Source organism: Rousettus aegyptiacus, unplaced genomic scaffold (genome assembly GCF_014176215.1).
Source record: "Rousettus aegyptiacus isolate mRouAeg1 unplaced genomic scaffold, mRouAeg1.p scaffold_m13_p_7, whole genome shotgun sequence".
In the NCBI taxonomy this organism is placed as follows: Eukaryota; Metazoa; Chordata; class Mammalia; order Chiroptera; family Pteropodidae; genus Rousettus; species Rousettus aegyptiacus.
In genome coordinates, this window is record NW_023416310.1 from 77,513,621 (window position 1) to 77,530,925 (window position 17,305).

General features: G+C 49.0%; 1 protein-coding gene across 11 annotated transcripts in view; it reads right to left on the bottom strand.

Moving 5' to 3' along the window:
• The window catches only part of WWC1 (WW and C2 domain containing 1), a 129,138-nt gene that overhangs the window by 46,949 nt on the left and 64,884 nt on the right, over positions 1 to 17,305 (bottom strand). For all 11 annotated transcript variants that reach the window (XR_004952144.1, XR_004952143.1, XR_004952142.1 and 8 more), the window contains exons 3-5: positions 13,825 to 14,028; positions 5,301 to 5,377; positions 4,644 to 4,723 (exon numbers count right to left, since the gene is read on the bottom strand). Coding sequence is in view for 8 of the 11 variants with exons in the window: in XM_036224952.1 (XP_036080845.1) it covers positions 4,644 to 4,723; positions 5,301 to 5,377; positions 13,825 to 14,028 (361 nt within the window). In the remaining 3 variants the exon portion in view is untranslated. The remainder of the gene's footprint in view (positions 1 to 4,643; positions 4,724 to 5,300; positions 5,378 to 13,824; positions 14,029 to 17,305) is intronic.

Sequence of the window (17,305 nt, forward strand, 5' to 3'; positions counted from 1 at the left end):
GCCTGTGGGATAAGGCACAGAAGGACCTTGTTCCATTGCAAACGTCCCATAATGTGGGGCAGCAGAAGCAACACCACCCAAAGTCAAGGGTCCTCTAAGTGTCAGCTCTTACAGGAAGCCTTCCCTGATTACCTCCCTGGGTCCTCCAGGCTGGGCTAGGTGTTCCCATAAGATGTTGTACAGAGATGCGACGTTGCACTCATTAAGTTATGTTACAGTTAATAATTTATGTGGTGGTGTCCTGTAAGTTGACTCCAGCAGGCTTGAATACGTTTTGAGTAATTTTAGCACCTGGCATATTAGTTCTTTTATCTCTCGACCTCAGAACTTTTGATATTTGAGGCTGGACCACTCTTTGTTGTGGGGGGGCTGTCCTGGGTACTGTAGCATGTTTAGTGTCATCCCTGTCCTCTGCCCGCTAGATGCCAGTAGCATCTTAACCCTAAGTTGTGACAACCAAAAATGTCTCCATACTTCATCTAACGTCCTCTGGGGAAGAGGAGGCAAAATCACTCCCTTTGAAGAGCATGTGTGGAGTTCACCACACGATGACGATGACGGAAAGGTAAAAAGGACAAAACCCCTCAGCCCTACTGCTTAGTAGTGTCGTCTTGCCTCGGTTTCCTCCTCTAAAAAAAGGTGGACAGCGTCATCTGCCCAGCCCACGTCACAGGGGCGTCACAGGGGAGTTAGGAATTATCAGTGGGATAAAGGATGGAAGATCACATGGTGGAGGACGAGCAGACGAATGTAAGGGGTTAAAATACTTCTAGCCTGGAGCACTTATCGGCTTATCTAGGTCCTATGCACAGGTTTGTTTTGATGGGGGGCGGGCGGGGGGCAGGGTAGCGGGGAGGGGAGAGAATTTTAAAAAGTTCAGGGTCATGATGTTTTCTGAAGGTCAGACCAAACCGGAGACGGTGTAGACCCCGGTCCTCTGGGGAAGGGGGCTGCGCTGGGGGACGTGTTCAGAGGGCAGAGGTGAATTTTAACTGCTTCACAACGTTGCTACACGTGCTACCCCGAGGTTTCAGTCCCAGGTGGAGGAAAGGGGTTGTGACGGTCCCTGAGGAAGCATCACACACCCCATTACTTCAGGATGAGACCCTGCTCGCAGGCATTCCTTCCCATTTCCTGCCAAATAACCTGAGTGGGAATCACTGGGGGGGTGGGGGGGACAGGTTTTCATCCTGGTCTCATCCTCTGCGCCCCTGAGCAGGAGAGGGAGGAGGGACGAGGCCTCGGCAGGATCCTCCCCTTTCCCTTTCGTTATTTCAGCCTCCACGGAGCGAAAACAAAGCCCCATTGATGTCTCCCCACTAAAAATAGCCTGTCTATTCCTTTCGAGGACTTGGGCCTGAGCCAGGTCAGAGAAGACTGCTCTCGGATTTAGTTTGAGAAATGAGTCAAAAGGGAGCTCTCCCCAGCAAAGGCTGGCCCAAGACGCCCGTGGAGGGGAGGACCCCTCCGAGGGAGTGTCCAGGACTGGAGGTGGCCCTGCCCCAAATGCAGGGGAGGGGCGGGTGCAAGGGGGGGCGTTGTTTGCTTGAGCAGGTCCAGGGGCTGGAGGCTTTGGGAAGGGGGGGCTGTGCCCAGCTGTCCTCTGCCAACGGGGTGAGGATGGCTTTGAATCCTCAGCAGGATGAGACAGAAGCAGTTTGTCTCTGGGCCTTGGACTCCTCAGACAGCCTCTACCTGATTTTTCTCAGGGGCCTTAGCAACCCCGGCTCTGGAATTTGGCTCCAGAGAGTAGCTCCAAGAGGGAACACTCTTGGGATTGGGGTGAGGGGAGGAGAACAAAGGGTCACCATTATGTACTCAGTGAATGAGTCTGTTTTTTTGTTTTTTTTTAAGGTTAAAGAAAAGTTGCGTGGTTGGGGGGAGGCGAGGGTATTCGGGGTGTGTGTGTGTGTGTGTTTTAGAATTTCCAAACCACACAGCTGTCCCTTCTCTCTGCACGTCAGGTTCACACGCCCAGTAGCTGCAGAGACGCAAGGAAGAGGCTCCGACAGCAGCCGGCTCCTCTCGGTCTTGTCTGGACAACTCTCACCTGGGCAGGGCAGCTCTGGGGACATGCAGAGAGATACCGTGCTGTCCTCCTCCCATGGGGGTGAGGTGCCAAGTCCCAACTCTTCCCTATTTATGTGGGCTCCAGGCAGCTGGCAGGCCCTAATCCCCGGCTTTTGTCTCCATTTTTCAGTCTCCCCTAGGAGGTGTCCTTCAATCCTCATCGACCTCTCGTCTCTTGAAAATGAGTTGGGGACCATGAACTGAACAAATGGATACATCCCACCTTGCCCCGTGTAATGCAAACAAGGGAGGCTAGGAAGTAGAAGTGACTTCATCGTTCCTTATCAGAATCTGAAACAGATCCCACGGGATATAGACAGAGGGGCCCTATGCTTTCCGGGTGCGGAGGGAAAGGGAGGTCTTAGGACATGAACTTCAAAATCCAATAGTGCTGGGTTCTAATCCCAGCTCTGACGCTTACTAGCTGGGCGGCCCTGGGTACGTACATTTTCAACCCCGTCAGTGCCTCGACTACTAAACACTTCTCTTAAGGGAGTCAAGGCAGTGAAACGAGGTGACTGAGGCACAGTGCTTACCCAGAGCAGCCTCTAGCCCAGGGCGGATGTTTAATTCATCCGAGATCCTTCCCAAGGTCAAGCAGGCAACCAGCGAGAGGTCGCCCCACCCCTTACGCTCGCTGGGCTCCTATGTGCCAGTCACTGTCACACACTTCATGTGAATTTTCCAACTCGATGTTCACAATAATAAAAACTGAAACCCGGTGGTCCCAGGACACTGGCATTCGAACCCGGGCCATGTGTTCGGAGGCTACAAGCCTAACCCTCTATGCTAAGGTGTGCGTTACAGCAGGTGTGCCCCGCCGGGGGGCGTGGGCAGCCAGGGCGGCTGTGGAGTCCAATCTGTCTGATATCCAACATCGGGCTGGTGAGAGGAGGGAGGGAAAAGGAGGAGGCTTGTCTTTGAGGTTTCGGCTCGGCTTACCCAAACGACAAGAATTTTCAATGCTGCTACAGGGTGACAAAGTGGTAAAACAGGTTTGTGGTGGCTCAGAGAATAATGGGAAGTGTTCTCACTAGAAGCTCCCCAGGACTGCAGGAAGGGGGAGGAGGGGAGAACGCCTGTGGCCAGATGACGTGGACCTGAGCGGCCCTTGCGCTCTGTGCTCAGAAGCTGCCCCGCTGCCAAGCGGAGGCCTGAGGACGCTGCTTGCTTTACAGGTCAAAAACAGGAGTTTTCGAAGCTCGCATTACTGCCCTCCGCTGTCCTTGGCTCTACTGAAGATCACCAAGAAGCAGAAAGCACGATCCCTTAATGAGATCGGAATCTGGTTTGAGATAGGACTGGCATGTGTTTATAGACATATGTCAATAATATACATCTGTATAAGCACGTATGTATAAAACCATAATTTGCAATGATTTATAATATAAAAATGTACTACACACGATCTATAACACTTTCCTATACCTTGTTTTGGGAGGGATTCATGGTGATTTGCCCCGGACAGTGGGGACTTGGTGGGAAGATGTAAGAAAGAACCAACAGGCCCCGATGAACTGGGCCTGGGGACAGACGTCCAGAGGCTCAGGGTGGGAGTGGATACGAAGTTCAGGGCACGAGGAAAACGTATAGTCAGGGAGAGAGAAAAAGCAAGTGACTACAGAAGCCACTGCTTGTACACAAGATGAGACCTCCTCAGGAATCTAAGGGACGTGTCCCCGAGACCAGAAAACTCTACTGGATGTCCTCCCTGGAGCTTCCAGGCACCTCTGTCATGACTGTCCAATGAGTCCATCGGATGGACTGAAGGTGACTCGACGCATGAATCTCGGTTATACGCGTGGTTAATGGTAACAGTCAACTAACAATTACTACAGAGCACTTAGTACGCGACTCAATTTCCTCGTCGATAAAATGCAGTCAGCTAAAAGAACATTCCTTATAGAGTTGCGAGGAGAATCAAATGAGGTCACCCAAGAAGCAGAAACGCTGAGAGTGCTTCCCGGCACAGAGCGAACCGCTCTGAGGGAGCACAGTCACGACGATGACGGTGAACAGAACTGCTCAGAGCAAACGGGCAGAGCTGCATCTTGCGTAGCTGCAGCTTCGCCTCTAAAAGGGAAAACTACACTGGGTCGAAGTTGCTCTGGGAACTCCTCAAGCCACACATTGCGGTGGAGAGAGCCTCGTTCCGTCCACCGAGCATGGCAGATGAAGTCGCTGTTCGGTTTTAGGGTCATGGGCAAAGAGAGCCTGTCTGGTTTGTGTGCCTTTGAGATTCTGCTGGTTCCACTGGAGGGGCTGAGACAGGTGAAGAGAAACGCCCCAGAGTACTCGTTTCTGTGACTGGCTCGTAAAACTCAACTGAATGAAACGGAGCTTAACGGCTTCTGGAATCAGGGGACGAGGAGAACTCTGTGGTCTGAGACGACCCCTCCCTTTCTCCTTCTAAACCTGACCCTTGGATGATGGTTTCTTTAGTAAATGCCAATGGAATGGGACTGGAATCGAATGATTTGAGACACACTTAGAGGAGGGAGGAAAGGGCCCGACAGGGAGAGATGGAGGGCAGAAGGGGAGCATGGGCAGGGGGCATGGCAGGACGGACTTACTTCTGCAGGGTCTGAAAGCCACGCTCTTTGAACTGTAGCTCCTGCTGCAGGTGAACCATCTCTCTCTTCAGCTTGTTGACCTAGGTGACAGAAAACCAAGCGCACATGGGACTAGGTAAGAGGCTGACAGTGAACTGCAGGCGGCTTTCTCCCCAAAGAGGAACCCAGAGCGCCCCCGCTGCCTGCATAATGACTCAAGTCAACGTCACCTGGGCCACACTGTTCACAACACCCTGCCCTCACTGACGCCGCCTGGGTCTCCGCAGCTGCCTACTCAGTCGGCATCCCAGCCCGGGGTCCTGCCAGGCCGTCCAGGACCAGCCCTCACTCCAGGGAAACAGGAAGTAGACAGGAGCTGGCCGACCTGGGACAGAGCTTGACCTCCCCACTACCTAGCTGGTCTGGCTGGGTGATCTCTCTCAAGTCATCTTCACTCTCGGATGCTCCTTTCCTATTCTCATTGGGTCATGCATTACTTAAAGCAGGCGATGGGTGTGGGATTGCCGTGCATGGAAGCAAGAGGCAATATAATAACCGTAGAAGTAAGAACGGCTCCCGCTGGATGAAGCATCTACTCTGCTCTTGGTCGAGGGGGGGGGCAGTTGCCTGAGGCCGCCTCAGTGGCCCCTATTGATAGCACAGACAAAGAGGTCCTACCCGGGATTTTGCAGTGGCGATTTCGGCTTTCAGAATCTCAGGGTCATACTTAGAGCTGGATGATGAACCAGAAACCACTGCAACAAAAAAGAAAAAAAATTCTGTAGAAGAAACATGTTTTGGCGAAGTTGGCATATTTGGCCATCTAGATAAAGCTAGAAAGGAATGACTGATAGTGAATAACCTAAATGTCCAGGAAAGGAGGATTTGTACTGTAAATACAGTATATACATAAAACAGAGACTGTACAACTAACGCGGCTTAAAATGATGGAGCAGAATACTGAACAAAAGGGAAAAATGTCTAAAACTTATTGTTATATGAAAACAAGTTTATAAAAAAATATGAAGAGTAACAGAAACTTGGAAAATATACACAGTAAACAACACATGCATACATATGCATAACTAAAACCAGACCAGAAAGAAAGATACCAGAAAGTCACCAGCACCTCGATCAAGAAATAGGTCATCCGCTTCCTGCTTTCTGTCCGTGTCCACTCACTAACCCTCCAACGAACAGGACTTTAGAAACTGCCTGTAAAGTCTCGCCTTTTCATGGTGTTCACTTTTGGTTTTTATTCAAGTTACACGCGAACACAGTTTAATGGTCCAACACTGTACCGGTTTTGCTATAAAAAAGAGAGCGTTCCATAGGGATCACCCCTAGTCCCACATCTCGCTCTGTGAAAGGGAACCATCTGAACACCGCCGGCCAGTTTCTTGGGTCTCTGCCTCTGGGTGTCTGATATGCATGTGCTGCTGCTTCTTGATCTTCTCAGTCTTAGGCATTATTTATTTACTTGTCTCTTCGGAGAATGGAGGCTTAAGTTCCCTTTCATGCCCCGCTCCTGCACCTAACACAGGCAGCCCTCCCCGCTCCCCGTGCTCCTTGGAGATAGCATGGTTTGGGTGAAGCAATCTTCAGTGTTTGCATTACTTTTACTCTGCAAACACTATGCGGGGCAGAGGCGTGTAGCCGACTTGCTTACTTTTCCTTTCTAGCGCATTTATTTTTCCAAGAGTTAATAATTGGCATTTTTATGCTTGCCTACAAACTTATCACGGATTCAAGCTCACTCTGCCAGTTAACTGACTCTCCTCTCACAGAGTGCAGGCCAGTGGCCCCGTTCTGCTGGCTTCCTCTTTCTCACTCCATTTCGCCCAGGTCTGTGCCGGCTCTGGCGGGAGCTGCTTGCTGTCTGCACAGCTGGCCCCCTGAGGCCCCCTCCTTGCCTCCTCCTCTCTCCTAAACACCATGTCTTTCCTTCTGTGGCCCAGGCCCTCATTATGGTAGAACAACCCTTCTGGTTGCTTCCTGAGAAGAAAACTGTGAAGAAAATAAACTTTTTGAAACCGTGCATGTCTAACTAGTCTAACTATCTTTACCCCCTACTTGACTAAAGGTAGTTTTGCTGGATATAGAATTACAGGTCGGAAATGGTTTTCCTTAAAATTTTGAAGGCACTACTGCATTGCCCTTCAGGTTTCCAGTGTTGCCATTGAGAAGTCTGGAACTATTCTGAGCCCTAGTAATTTTTTATTATTCAACCCACAGACTTTATTCAGATTTACTCACTGTCTTGTCACGTGTAGTAAGAATTTTCCGGGTCCGGGATCCAGTCCAGGATCACCTGCTGCATGTCAGTTGTCGCGTTTCTTTAGCCTTCCTTCGTCTGGGTCAGTCTTAGCGTTTTTCCTTCTCAAATGTGACATTTTGGAAGGATGGGGCCAGTTATTTTACGGAACGTCCTTCGATTTGGGGTTGTTTGATACTTCATGAGATTCGGATTACACACAGGTGGGAGGAACGCCCCAGACGTGACACTGTGTTTCTCACTCGTCCTATCAGGTGGCAGGTGACTGCGATTTGTTCCTATGTTGGTGATGATGCTAACTTTGAGCGCCAAGTCCTGGACATGTCCTCCAACTTTACTGTCAACTTACTATTTTCCTGTGTAATAACTAACCTGTGCAGAGATAACATAAAGCTTTATGACTATCCTGTTCCTTATAGTGTATTGATGGCTCTTGCCCGAATCAAATTACTGGAATGAGTGCCAGAGAGTAATTTTTAAACTCTATCATTCCTTCTGCATTTATCAGTTAATATTTTACTGTAGGATCTTTCTTTCTCCCTTATTTATTTACTTTTGTCAAGACGGATCTATGGATTCTGATTTTATTCAACGGCTTATAATCCATTACTATCATTACTTATTTTGATGTTCAGATTGCTTCCAGATTTGGCCACTAGGTGCTCCTTCGAACTGGCTTCTGTGCCTGTCACGCTTCAAGCACCTTCTTACTCTGCCACGATATGGTCCTGGCTGACTCTCCCAGCTCAGCCCTGGACTCGGCCATTTTGCTAAGGACCACTGGTTCTTTTTAGTGGGGCGATTAGAACCCTAGATCCAGAAGGTTCCAGGAAGCTCAGGGTCCCAAACAAGGTGAACTCAAAGAGGCCCACACCAAGACACATCATAATTAAGATGCCAAAAAGTGAAATCAACAAGGTTGTTTTTTTTTATTTTTTAAACTTCAAAGCTGGGAACCAACAGAAAACAAACGTGACTGTATACCGAATAGATGACAGCCATAGTAAAGAAAAATGGAAAAAGGAGGAATCCGGGCAACTTTTGGCCTCAATATTTTCATTCCTCTTAGTCTGAAGATAAAAGGACCAAAAGAACAGCAAAGGGAACTTAAATGTGAGCCCCAGCTTTTGTGCAACTTGGTTTTTCTCTCTGAAAGCTTTCAGGACCTTGAACCGTCCCCCCCGCCCTCCGTGTTTGAAGCTGCGCAATGATGTGTCATGTTGGGGCTGACTTTTATCCCTTGTGCTGGCCGTTCCCGGAGCCTGTTCAATGTGAAGACCCTCCTCCATCAGCTCTGGGAAATTTTTATGAATAATTTCACGGATGCGTCTTTCCTGGTTTCCTCTGCTCTATCTGCACTATTCTCACTCAGATTTCATGGCCTGGCGCTCCATTTGTTCCCTTATTTTTCATCTCGTATCTTTTTAAAAAGGTTTCCTCAGTTTTACCTTCTAGTCTTCCTATGGATTTTTCATTCCCGTACTTTGATTTCCAAAGGCTCTTTTCGTGTTCCCCGAAGGTTCTTTTTCATAAGATGGAGCATCCCGTTCTTGGCTGTGCAGCTTCTTGGCGTTTTCTCCTCCACGCACACCCCCTGTTCCCTCCCAGGCCTTCCCATCACCGTGCATTTGTTTCAACCTCTATTTTTCATGTCCGAGGCCTTCCTCATTGTCTAGAATCACAGCTGTTGACTCGCATGTAAGCGTGGGTGCTGGAGTGGCACTTGCTGACTGTGGGTTATGTGGTGCAGGATGTGGCTGGACTATTTCATCCAGGAGTCTTCAGTGTTAGTGTGTTTGCATATTTTCTCTCCATCTCTCTCTTCTCTGCTCAGATTTCCGCAGACTCTTCTACTGTCCAGCCTGCCACCTTTCTGGGAACCAAGTGGCACATGCGGACTGCAGTCTCAAAATCCTGTCTATGTTCGCTTCATCTCCACGTTTCCAGTATGTCACACCCTGGCATTGAACTTGCCCATATCCTGTAGTCCAGAGACTCTGTTTTGTTCTCTCCAAACAATAAACCTCCAGTCTTTTGCCAGGTTGAGGATGGGCAATTGCCTGGCTGTAGTAATTGGGGGAGGTGATTGGGTGGTCTGTCTCAGAAACAACTTTCATCCTCTATATGTGAGACCCTCCTCACTTCACGTCTGTTCCAAGAGACAGGTGCTTCTCCGATCTGCAAGGCTTCTGCAGGTGCCCTGCACAGACTAGAGCTTTTGCTTTTGTCACTACAGGCCCATTTCCTCTTTTCTCAAGTCTATCAGATAGGTTGCCGCCTGTCTGTCCTCTTTCCAGCTTCCACATATTAATTACCGCCGTTCTTTTTTTCTCCAAGTCTCCTTATCCTTACGCATGTATGCCTTTAAAAATCTATCTGATCTTTTCTTGGTTTCAGAAGTGACTGAAATCAGGTGGGTGGTTCTACTGGCATTTTTAACTACAAGCCTCCCAATGATTTACTTTTCAAATTTCCTCCCTCCAAGGCCTGGAGAGAGGCAGGAGGGAGCCTGGTGAGGACTCGAAGAATCCAGCTCTCCTGAGATCTCATTTTTCAGAGGCTGGGAGGGCCCCAGAGTAGCCTGAGAACCTTAGAAGTTGACTGGCTGACTTGGGTTAAATGAAGAGAATTGGTTTTGAGGTCAGATGTTCCTGTGTCCAGAGGCTAGTTCTGCATTTTTTAGCGGGGTGACCTTGGGGAAGCTACATCCCCTCTCTGGGCCTCAGTTTCCTTATCTGTAAAATGAGAACAGCAATGTGCTGCCGGATTGCGTGTGTCCGTGTGTATGTGAGTAGAGACGGAGGTTACTTTAAATGACACATACAGAGTGGCCAGCATATTGCCCTGCAGGAATATAACAGGTGTTCGTTCTCTTCTCCTTCCCCACAGAACTAGAGATTGCACCAGAGGTGACAGCAAAGTCTCCATCCCCAGGCCCTACAGCAGCCAAGGCCAGGTGGTGAAACTCTCACAAGTTCCAGCAGGCCATCTGAGTTAGAAGCGAGGCATGCGACCTCTCCAGTCTGTCGACATGCTGGAGAGCTTGACTTGGAAGGTGAACCTGGCTTGTAAAACCCGAAGAAGGTCATGAGGAGGCTTGTGTCATGCCTCTTTAACTGGGAGGCTTGGGCTGGGGGGGTGCCCCAATTCCTAGCTAGTTAGGATCTCAGATAGGTTAACCTGAGATGACCCCACTCCCTTTAGATGGGAGTCCTTGAACATTCAAAATGGTGGTATCGTTGAGCCTGGTGGCATTCTTGGGAGCACCCGGCAGTCTTGTAAGAGGACTGTGCCATTTACTCCCTACCACTGGTCACGGGTTTATGCTTACTGATCCCAAGAACCTGTTAAAAAAATCTTTGTCATTTCAATGCCGATGAATAATATCGAGTAATAAATATTATTTATTCAGAGCTTAAGAATATGACAAGCACTATTTCAAGAACTTCACATTTGTTAACTCCTTTAAGCCCCATCACGTCCCAATGATGGCAATACTATTATTATATCCTCTTTGAGATGGAGAGAAGTAGCTTAACTTGTGTGAGGTCACAATGCTAGTAACTGCATATCCTGGATTTGGACCCAGGCAGTCCAGCGCCAGACTCCGTACTCTCAAAATATTATGTAAAGTGTTTCATGCCAAGAAGAACATTTATTGAGCCATTCATATGTTCTAAGGGAATTGTTCTACCTAGACCACCGTTTCCAGACTGGGGGGATTTTGCCTCCAAGGGCACATTTGGCAATGTCTAGAGACATTTCCAGTTGTCACAAATCAGGGCACGGGGTACTACTGGCATCTGGTGCGTAGAGACTGGGGATGCTGCAAAATATCAATCGACAGGATAACCCCCACGACGAAGATTTATCCGGCCCAAATGTCTCCAGTACTGAGGCTGAAAACCCCTGACATGGAGCCATGAGGTATACGTACTCTTAACATTTCCACATTAAAACCAAAGGAATGTCGGACTTAAAGAGATGAGGTGCGCTTCACAAGAGGACGTGGTAACGATGGAATGGGGACTCGGGCCAAGACTTCTGGCTCTCGAGCACAGCGACTGCGACCCCCACCACGGCCCTGCTCTGCGGGAACGCTTCATCCCTGCCCCTTTTGACTCCTTTCCCCACCCTGACTTTATTTTAGAAACTTTACATTTGCAGAAAATTTGAAAGCGTGACAGCATGAATATTGCTAGATCCTTCACCTAGATCCAATTTTTAGCATTTCTCTGCATTTGTTCTGTCTATCCCTCCCCACCCCCCTACCCTAATTCTTTTTCTCGGTAGGATGTCTGATTCACGATAAGTCCTCAATAAATGATTATTGGCAATGGTGGCAAAGATGAAAACCTATCCCGTATTCGAAGGCAGCAATGTGTCACTGACGGCTGCTGATCTGCTGAGTAAACCGACACTGCAGTTTTTGTTTTTTTAGCCCCTGGACCCTCTTTAGAATTACACTGCAGACATGCATGTCCTAAGGGACAGGACGTTCTCCTAGACAGCCACAACATCATTATGAAAACATTTCAGTTCTCTGAGAATGTCCTTTCTGGCTGCTTCCCCCCACCCCCCGCCTCGACGTCCATCTGGGGTCTTATCAAGGTATACATGTTTTATCTGATTTATGCCTCCTGAAAGGCTTTCTTAAAAGTCTAGGACTGTTTCCGATCTTTTTGGTTTTTCACAGCATTTTCTTAAGAGTCCGAGCCAATTATCTTGTAGGATATTCCACATTATGGATTTGTCTGGCTGTTTCTTCATGATTCCATTCAAAGTAAACCTTTTTGTCAAGAATCCTCCAGGATGTCCTATTGCACCACTTCAGAAGGCAGCCGACGTCAGGCTGTCTCGTTGTGGGTGATGCGCATGTAACAGCCATGTAAGGTGGCAGCTGCGGCTCTATCCCATGTGAAAATACATGTTATCCTCCGAAATTAGGCAAGTGACGTGTGGGGTGACACTCTGGGTCTATGTAAAATATCCTGCCCCTCAAACAGGAAAGTGTACACACTTGTCATTTTTTTTTTTTTTTTCAAAATTTAGAGTGAAAAAAATCACTTCACCTCTTTGAATCTGAGTTTTACTAGAGACAATAGCTCCCCTTTGGGCTATGGTAAGGACAGTGCTATAGACTGAATTGTGTCCCCCACTGAAGTTCGTGTGTTGAAGCCCTAACCTCCAATGTGACGGTATTTGGAAGTGTGGCTCTTGGGGGTGCTTAGATTTAGATGAGGTCATGTGGGTGGGGCCTTCAAGAAGGGACCAGCGTCTTAATGAGAGGAGGTGCCAGGCAGCTTGCTGTCTCCATCTCTGTTGTGCGGTAAGACAGTGAGAAGGTGGGGCCATGTACCAGCCAAGAAGCGGGCTCTCGCCAGAACCAGACCATGCTGCCTCCTTAATCTTGGGACTTCCTGTCTCGAGAACTGTGGGAAGATACATTTCTGTTGTTTAAACCACCCTGGGTCTGTATGGTATTTTTGTTATGGCAGCCTAAGCTAAGACAGATTAAGTGCTAAAACCCTAGTGACGATCTCTAGGCCTGGAAAACCAAACTTCTCAAAGTGATGACTTCACACAGAAGGAGAGTCTGGTGACCCAGTGAAGCCACGGCCACCCTGACACCACAGCCTAATGCTGGCCCCTTGGCCCATCCTGAAAATGTGGAAAGGACAGACGGAATGGGTTTGCAACTTATTGCTGCCTCTCATCAGCTGTAAGTCTCGGCATGTTATCGATCCTCTCTAAGCCTCAGTTTCCTTATCTGTTACAGGGGGATATTAATTGTACATGCCCACAGAGTTGTTACGAGGATTAACTGAAATAGCATATTCAGTCTGAAGCAGAGAGCCCATCATGTAAGTAAGCTCTCACTCAGCATGGGAAAGGATTAGATATTAGAAACAGTGGTCGAAGGAAAACAAAAAACCACGACGCACTGGAAGAGGTCGGCGGGCCCCCTGACAGCTCCGGTGCTGGCATGGCATGCGCTGGGAACGGGGGGCTGGGGGCTCGGGCACACCTGCTCTCCTCCTGCAGATGCGAGGTGAACGAGGGAGCCCCGGCCTTACCACGTCTATATTCTAGTGGAGGACATCCTCGTAGACATATAAGCGCACGCACTGTGATACGTGCTACAAAGAAAATAAGCAGAGAGCCACCGCAGGGGCTAACTCTGAGGAGGGCACGCTGCTGACGGACTTGTCGCGAGGAAGACGCTCAGAGAAAAACGACCTGAAAGACAAGCCTGGAAGGACGAGAAGGAGCCAGCTGTGCAGAAGCGCCGAGGCGAAAAGGTGCAGAGCAGGCTAGGGGAGCGGAACTGGGGGCGGGAGTGTCTCGGGGCAGCTGGAGCCTTAAGATGAGGGCATGGGATGCGCTGGAAGTGGCGGGCAGGGGCCTGGTCTCATACGGCTCTGCAGGCCATGGAAAGAGCGATACGAAGCCACTGAAGATTTTTTTTTGTTGTTTAAATTGTGGTAAAACATACATATAAAATTGGCCACTTTCACCATTTTTAAGTGTACAGTTCAGGGCCGTTAAGTGCATTCACATTGTTGTGCAACGACCATCGCCAACACCCTCCTCCGCATCTACCTCCACAACTTTTTCGTCTTCCCAACCCGAAACTCCATGCCCATGAAACACTAACTCTCCACCCGCAACTTCCCCCAGCCACGGAAGATAACGTAACCGGGTCAGCATTCTGAGGTGATGACAAACGAGTGAGAGAAAACGGAAGGAAGGCAAATGGCAAACGGATCACTGCAGGGCAGCAGGAGCAGGAAGAGGCGGTCTGCGCGAGCAGTGGGCACGGAGGAAGACGGAGAGAGAATTGTGAAGCGCCGAGAGGCGCAGGCAGGACGCAGCCCGGCAAGGCACCCCCCTTCCCTGGGGGCGCTGGCGGTGGGAGGTACTCACAGCTGACCTGGGAGCCCAGCTTGTGCTCCCAGACGGCGTGCAGCTGCTGGTACTCCTGCTGCGCCAGCTCCAGCCGCTGCTGCTTCACCTGGTAGATCTCCTTCTGAGCACTCAGGGCCTCCTGGGCCACCACCAAGTAATCCTTCAGCATGTGCTCCTGCTCCCGCCGCCATTGTACCCGGGGGTCCTCAATCTGAGTGGTTTCTGGAACAGACCCCAGAGATTCTAGGTCAGTACCTCGCGAATATCTGTGGGGTTGGTGGCCTGTGGAATCCGCTACCAGAAAGCAAAAGGCATGATGAATAGAAAATCCACAATAAATGTGAATGGGTCAAACTTACCTATTAAACAACAGGGACTCTTCGTTTTGAGTAAGCAAACAAACAAAATAAATCAGGATCGACTTCTAAACCTAAAGTCAATCTGTCTGAGAACAGGTAGGAGAAAAAAGTAAAGGAAAGTAAAATAATATTTCAGAGGATATAAATAAATAGGCTCCCTCATGGTCTACTGGAAATGGAACGGCCTAACCAGAGGACTATCTCTGACCATTCACGTGAAAAGCCTTAAAATGTTAATGCCTTTTGGCCAGTAATCCCCATTGTAATTTATCACAATTAATAAAAAAATTCAGGCAAAGAGCTTTTGTACAAAACCATGATGATGACGATGAACATAAATAACAAGTACTTAATGTTTATTCTATGCCAAGTACTATTCTAATTACTTTATGTCGATTTATTCTTTCGATGCTCACACTAACTCCATAAAGGAGATTCTGCTACTACCCTCATTACGCAGAAGACAAAACTGAGACAGAGAGAGGTTAAGTAGTTGTTCAAGGTTATACAGGAAACAACTGCTCAAATAAGTATGTTATATTCATATAATCCACTATTACGGCTGACCACTGAAAAAAATGTCTTCGAGGAAAAATAAGATGGAAAGGTGCTTTTGATAAAAAAGCGAAAGCACAGGGTGCAAAACTGTATAATTTTGTATTTATCGAAGTAGATGTGTACATTCTCCAAAAGATTAAGAGAAAACTTCTTAGCAAATTATCAACAGTCGGTATGTCTTGATTTTAATTTTTTTAAATTATGTGTACAATAAATATGCACAGCCATAATTTGGAGGGGGGGGGGAGTCAGAAGACAAAAAGCATTAAAGGAAAACGGGCAGCTAGACACTGAGCAGATGTGGACGAGGCCAAAGCACCAGTGCCCACTACTGTCACTTCTCAGCCATTTCCCGGTTGGTGGGTGGGGTTAGGGGTGACTGACACACCGGGAGTTGTATAATCATGGCCCCGCGGTAAATACGGTCTGTAGACAGGTTAATTTTGAATTAATGACTGGTATTTAAGACCAGAAGAACATGCCGCTCATCTACTTCAAACGCTCCAAGGGTTTCCCACCCCATGCGGAGCAAAAGCCAGCAGAACCCGGGCGGCAGACCACTGCCCCACTGGCGACCCGCCGTCCTCCGGCCACATGCCCTCCTCCCTGCCCGCTCGCCCCTTCTGCTCTCTGCACGCCGGCCGCCCTGCCGTCTCTCGAGCAAGCTGAGTGTGACTGCACCTTGACTTCTGCTCTATCTACTCTCTCTGCATGAAATGCTCTGTCACCTCCTTCAAGTCTCAGCTCACACATTCTCATCAAGTCCTTCCTGCTGTCCCCCCCTTTCCCCCCTCAGACGCACCCCGGCACACCTTGGCCCCACACTCTGCTTTCTCCTTCTCCCGTGATACTGATAATTTTCTAATATACGACATGATCCGCTTATGTATTCTGTTCGTTTTCTCTGCTGCCAAAATGAAAGCCCTAGAAGGGACAGGGTCATTGCCAGTTTGCACTCTCATGTATCCTGAGCTCCCAGAACAGTGCCCGGCACATTGTAGGTAGTCGATAAATATTTGCTGAATGAATGAATGAATGAATGAATGAATTTAATCTGTTCGAATCCTCTTGTATCTGTAACTCCTAAGAGAGTAATTTCAGTCAATGAACAAGACACACACGGAGGACAGGTCCGAGTCCGCGGCTCTGGATGCTTGGGCCTCAGTGGTCGTATGTGCATCACTGGCTCCATCTACAGAGGCGGTGCCCTTCGCCCAGTGAGAGCACCCTCAAACCAAAAAAAACCCAGCAGCCTGAGGGCTGACACTGGATAGAATTCCTCCCATTCTGGCCCCCATTTATTCACACTCTGCCATACGCCCGCCCCATTTCACGCATCACCTTAAGAATAAACTCTGCCACAGCTTGCTACTCTTTCCTTCCTTCTCTTCCTCCAGAATCTCCCAGAAGCACCTTAAAATCCCACTCCCGCCATCGGAATTTAATGAGGGGGATGCACTCAGCAATTCGAAAGAGGAAAGGACTGACGAGGGTTCCTGGGCATCAGTGTTTAACCCAGCCCACTATGTGGCCCTCCCAGCATTAACCTCATTCCCCATACACACTCAATTAGGCATATTTACTTCTCATTATCCAGTATGCAATTACGAGCGCTAATAAAAAGCTCTGCTACCCCCAACGACGCAATTAATGCCATTAGCCGTCTCTCGGAAACTCTTCCGCACTTTGGTGCCAACGGCAGCCCGCTCATTCACCCTTTCAGTCATACATTCGTGCACGTATGCTCTTTTCTACTTAGCAAAGGTCAAGTGCAAACCTACTATGTGCCTCACCGGGCAGAGGCCTGGGGTTACGGAGATGAATGAGATAGTATGTTGCTCCAGAAGAGCCTGCAGCGACAGGTAGATGGCTCTACGACACAGCGATGAGGGGCACGAGAGGCGTGGCCAGGTGCTACTGAAACCCAGAGGAGGAAGTGGATGGAGCGGCACAACTCCGCTCCCCAGCACGGGTTCAAATGCCAGCTGCGCCGTGTTTTAGCCCTGAGCACTGAACGGCCACTTACTACCTCCAGGTTCTGTTTATAATAACGATACGGGGATAACCGTCCTAATACCCCACAGGGCAGTTGGGAGGGTTAAATGAGACGATGCCTATCAAACTCCAGCCCAGCACGTGGCACAGAGTATATGCTCAGTAAATGGGTTATTAGGATTTGAAGCCCTTTTCTCAGCCTTCAGGCTTTGCCAGGTATGTTCCATTTCATTCCAACCTCCTCTGGCCTGAAAGGATGAACGAAACCCTCCAGTTCAGAAGGCTGGGGGTAAGACAGATAAGTCCTCTCTCCTCTGCACACAAGAACAAATGGGGCAGCAAATTTCAGAGGACGAGAATAGTGTTGGCCAAGAAGGCGCACAACGGATGAGGCCCAAATATGCATCGACTCTCTGGGATGGAGGACCACACCCTGGGTTCTTCCACCTCTCGGACAACACGCCCCTCTCTTTCTCAACCTATTCCTCCATCACAGGCCCAGAGAGAAAGACACCAGGAGTCTGCGCTCTGGGCCAGGATTCTTGGGGCACATACAAAGTGAGGGTGTGCTGACTGGCGTGATGGGC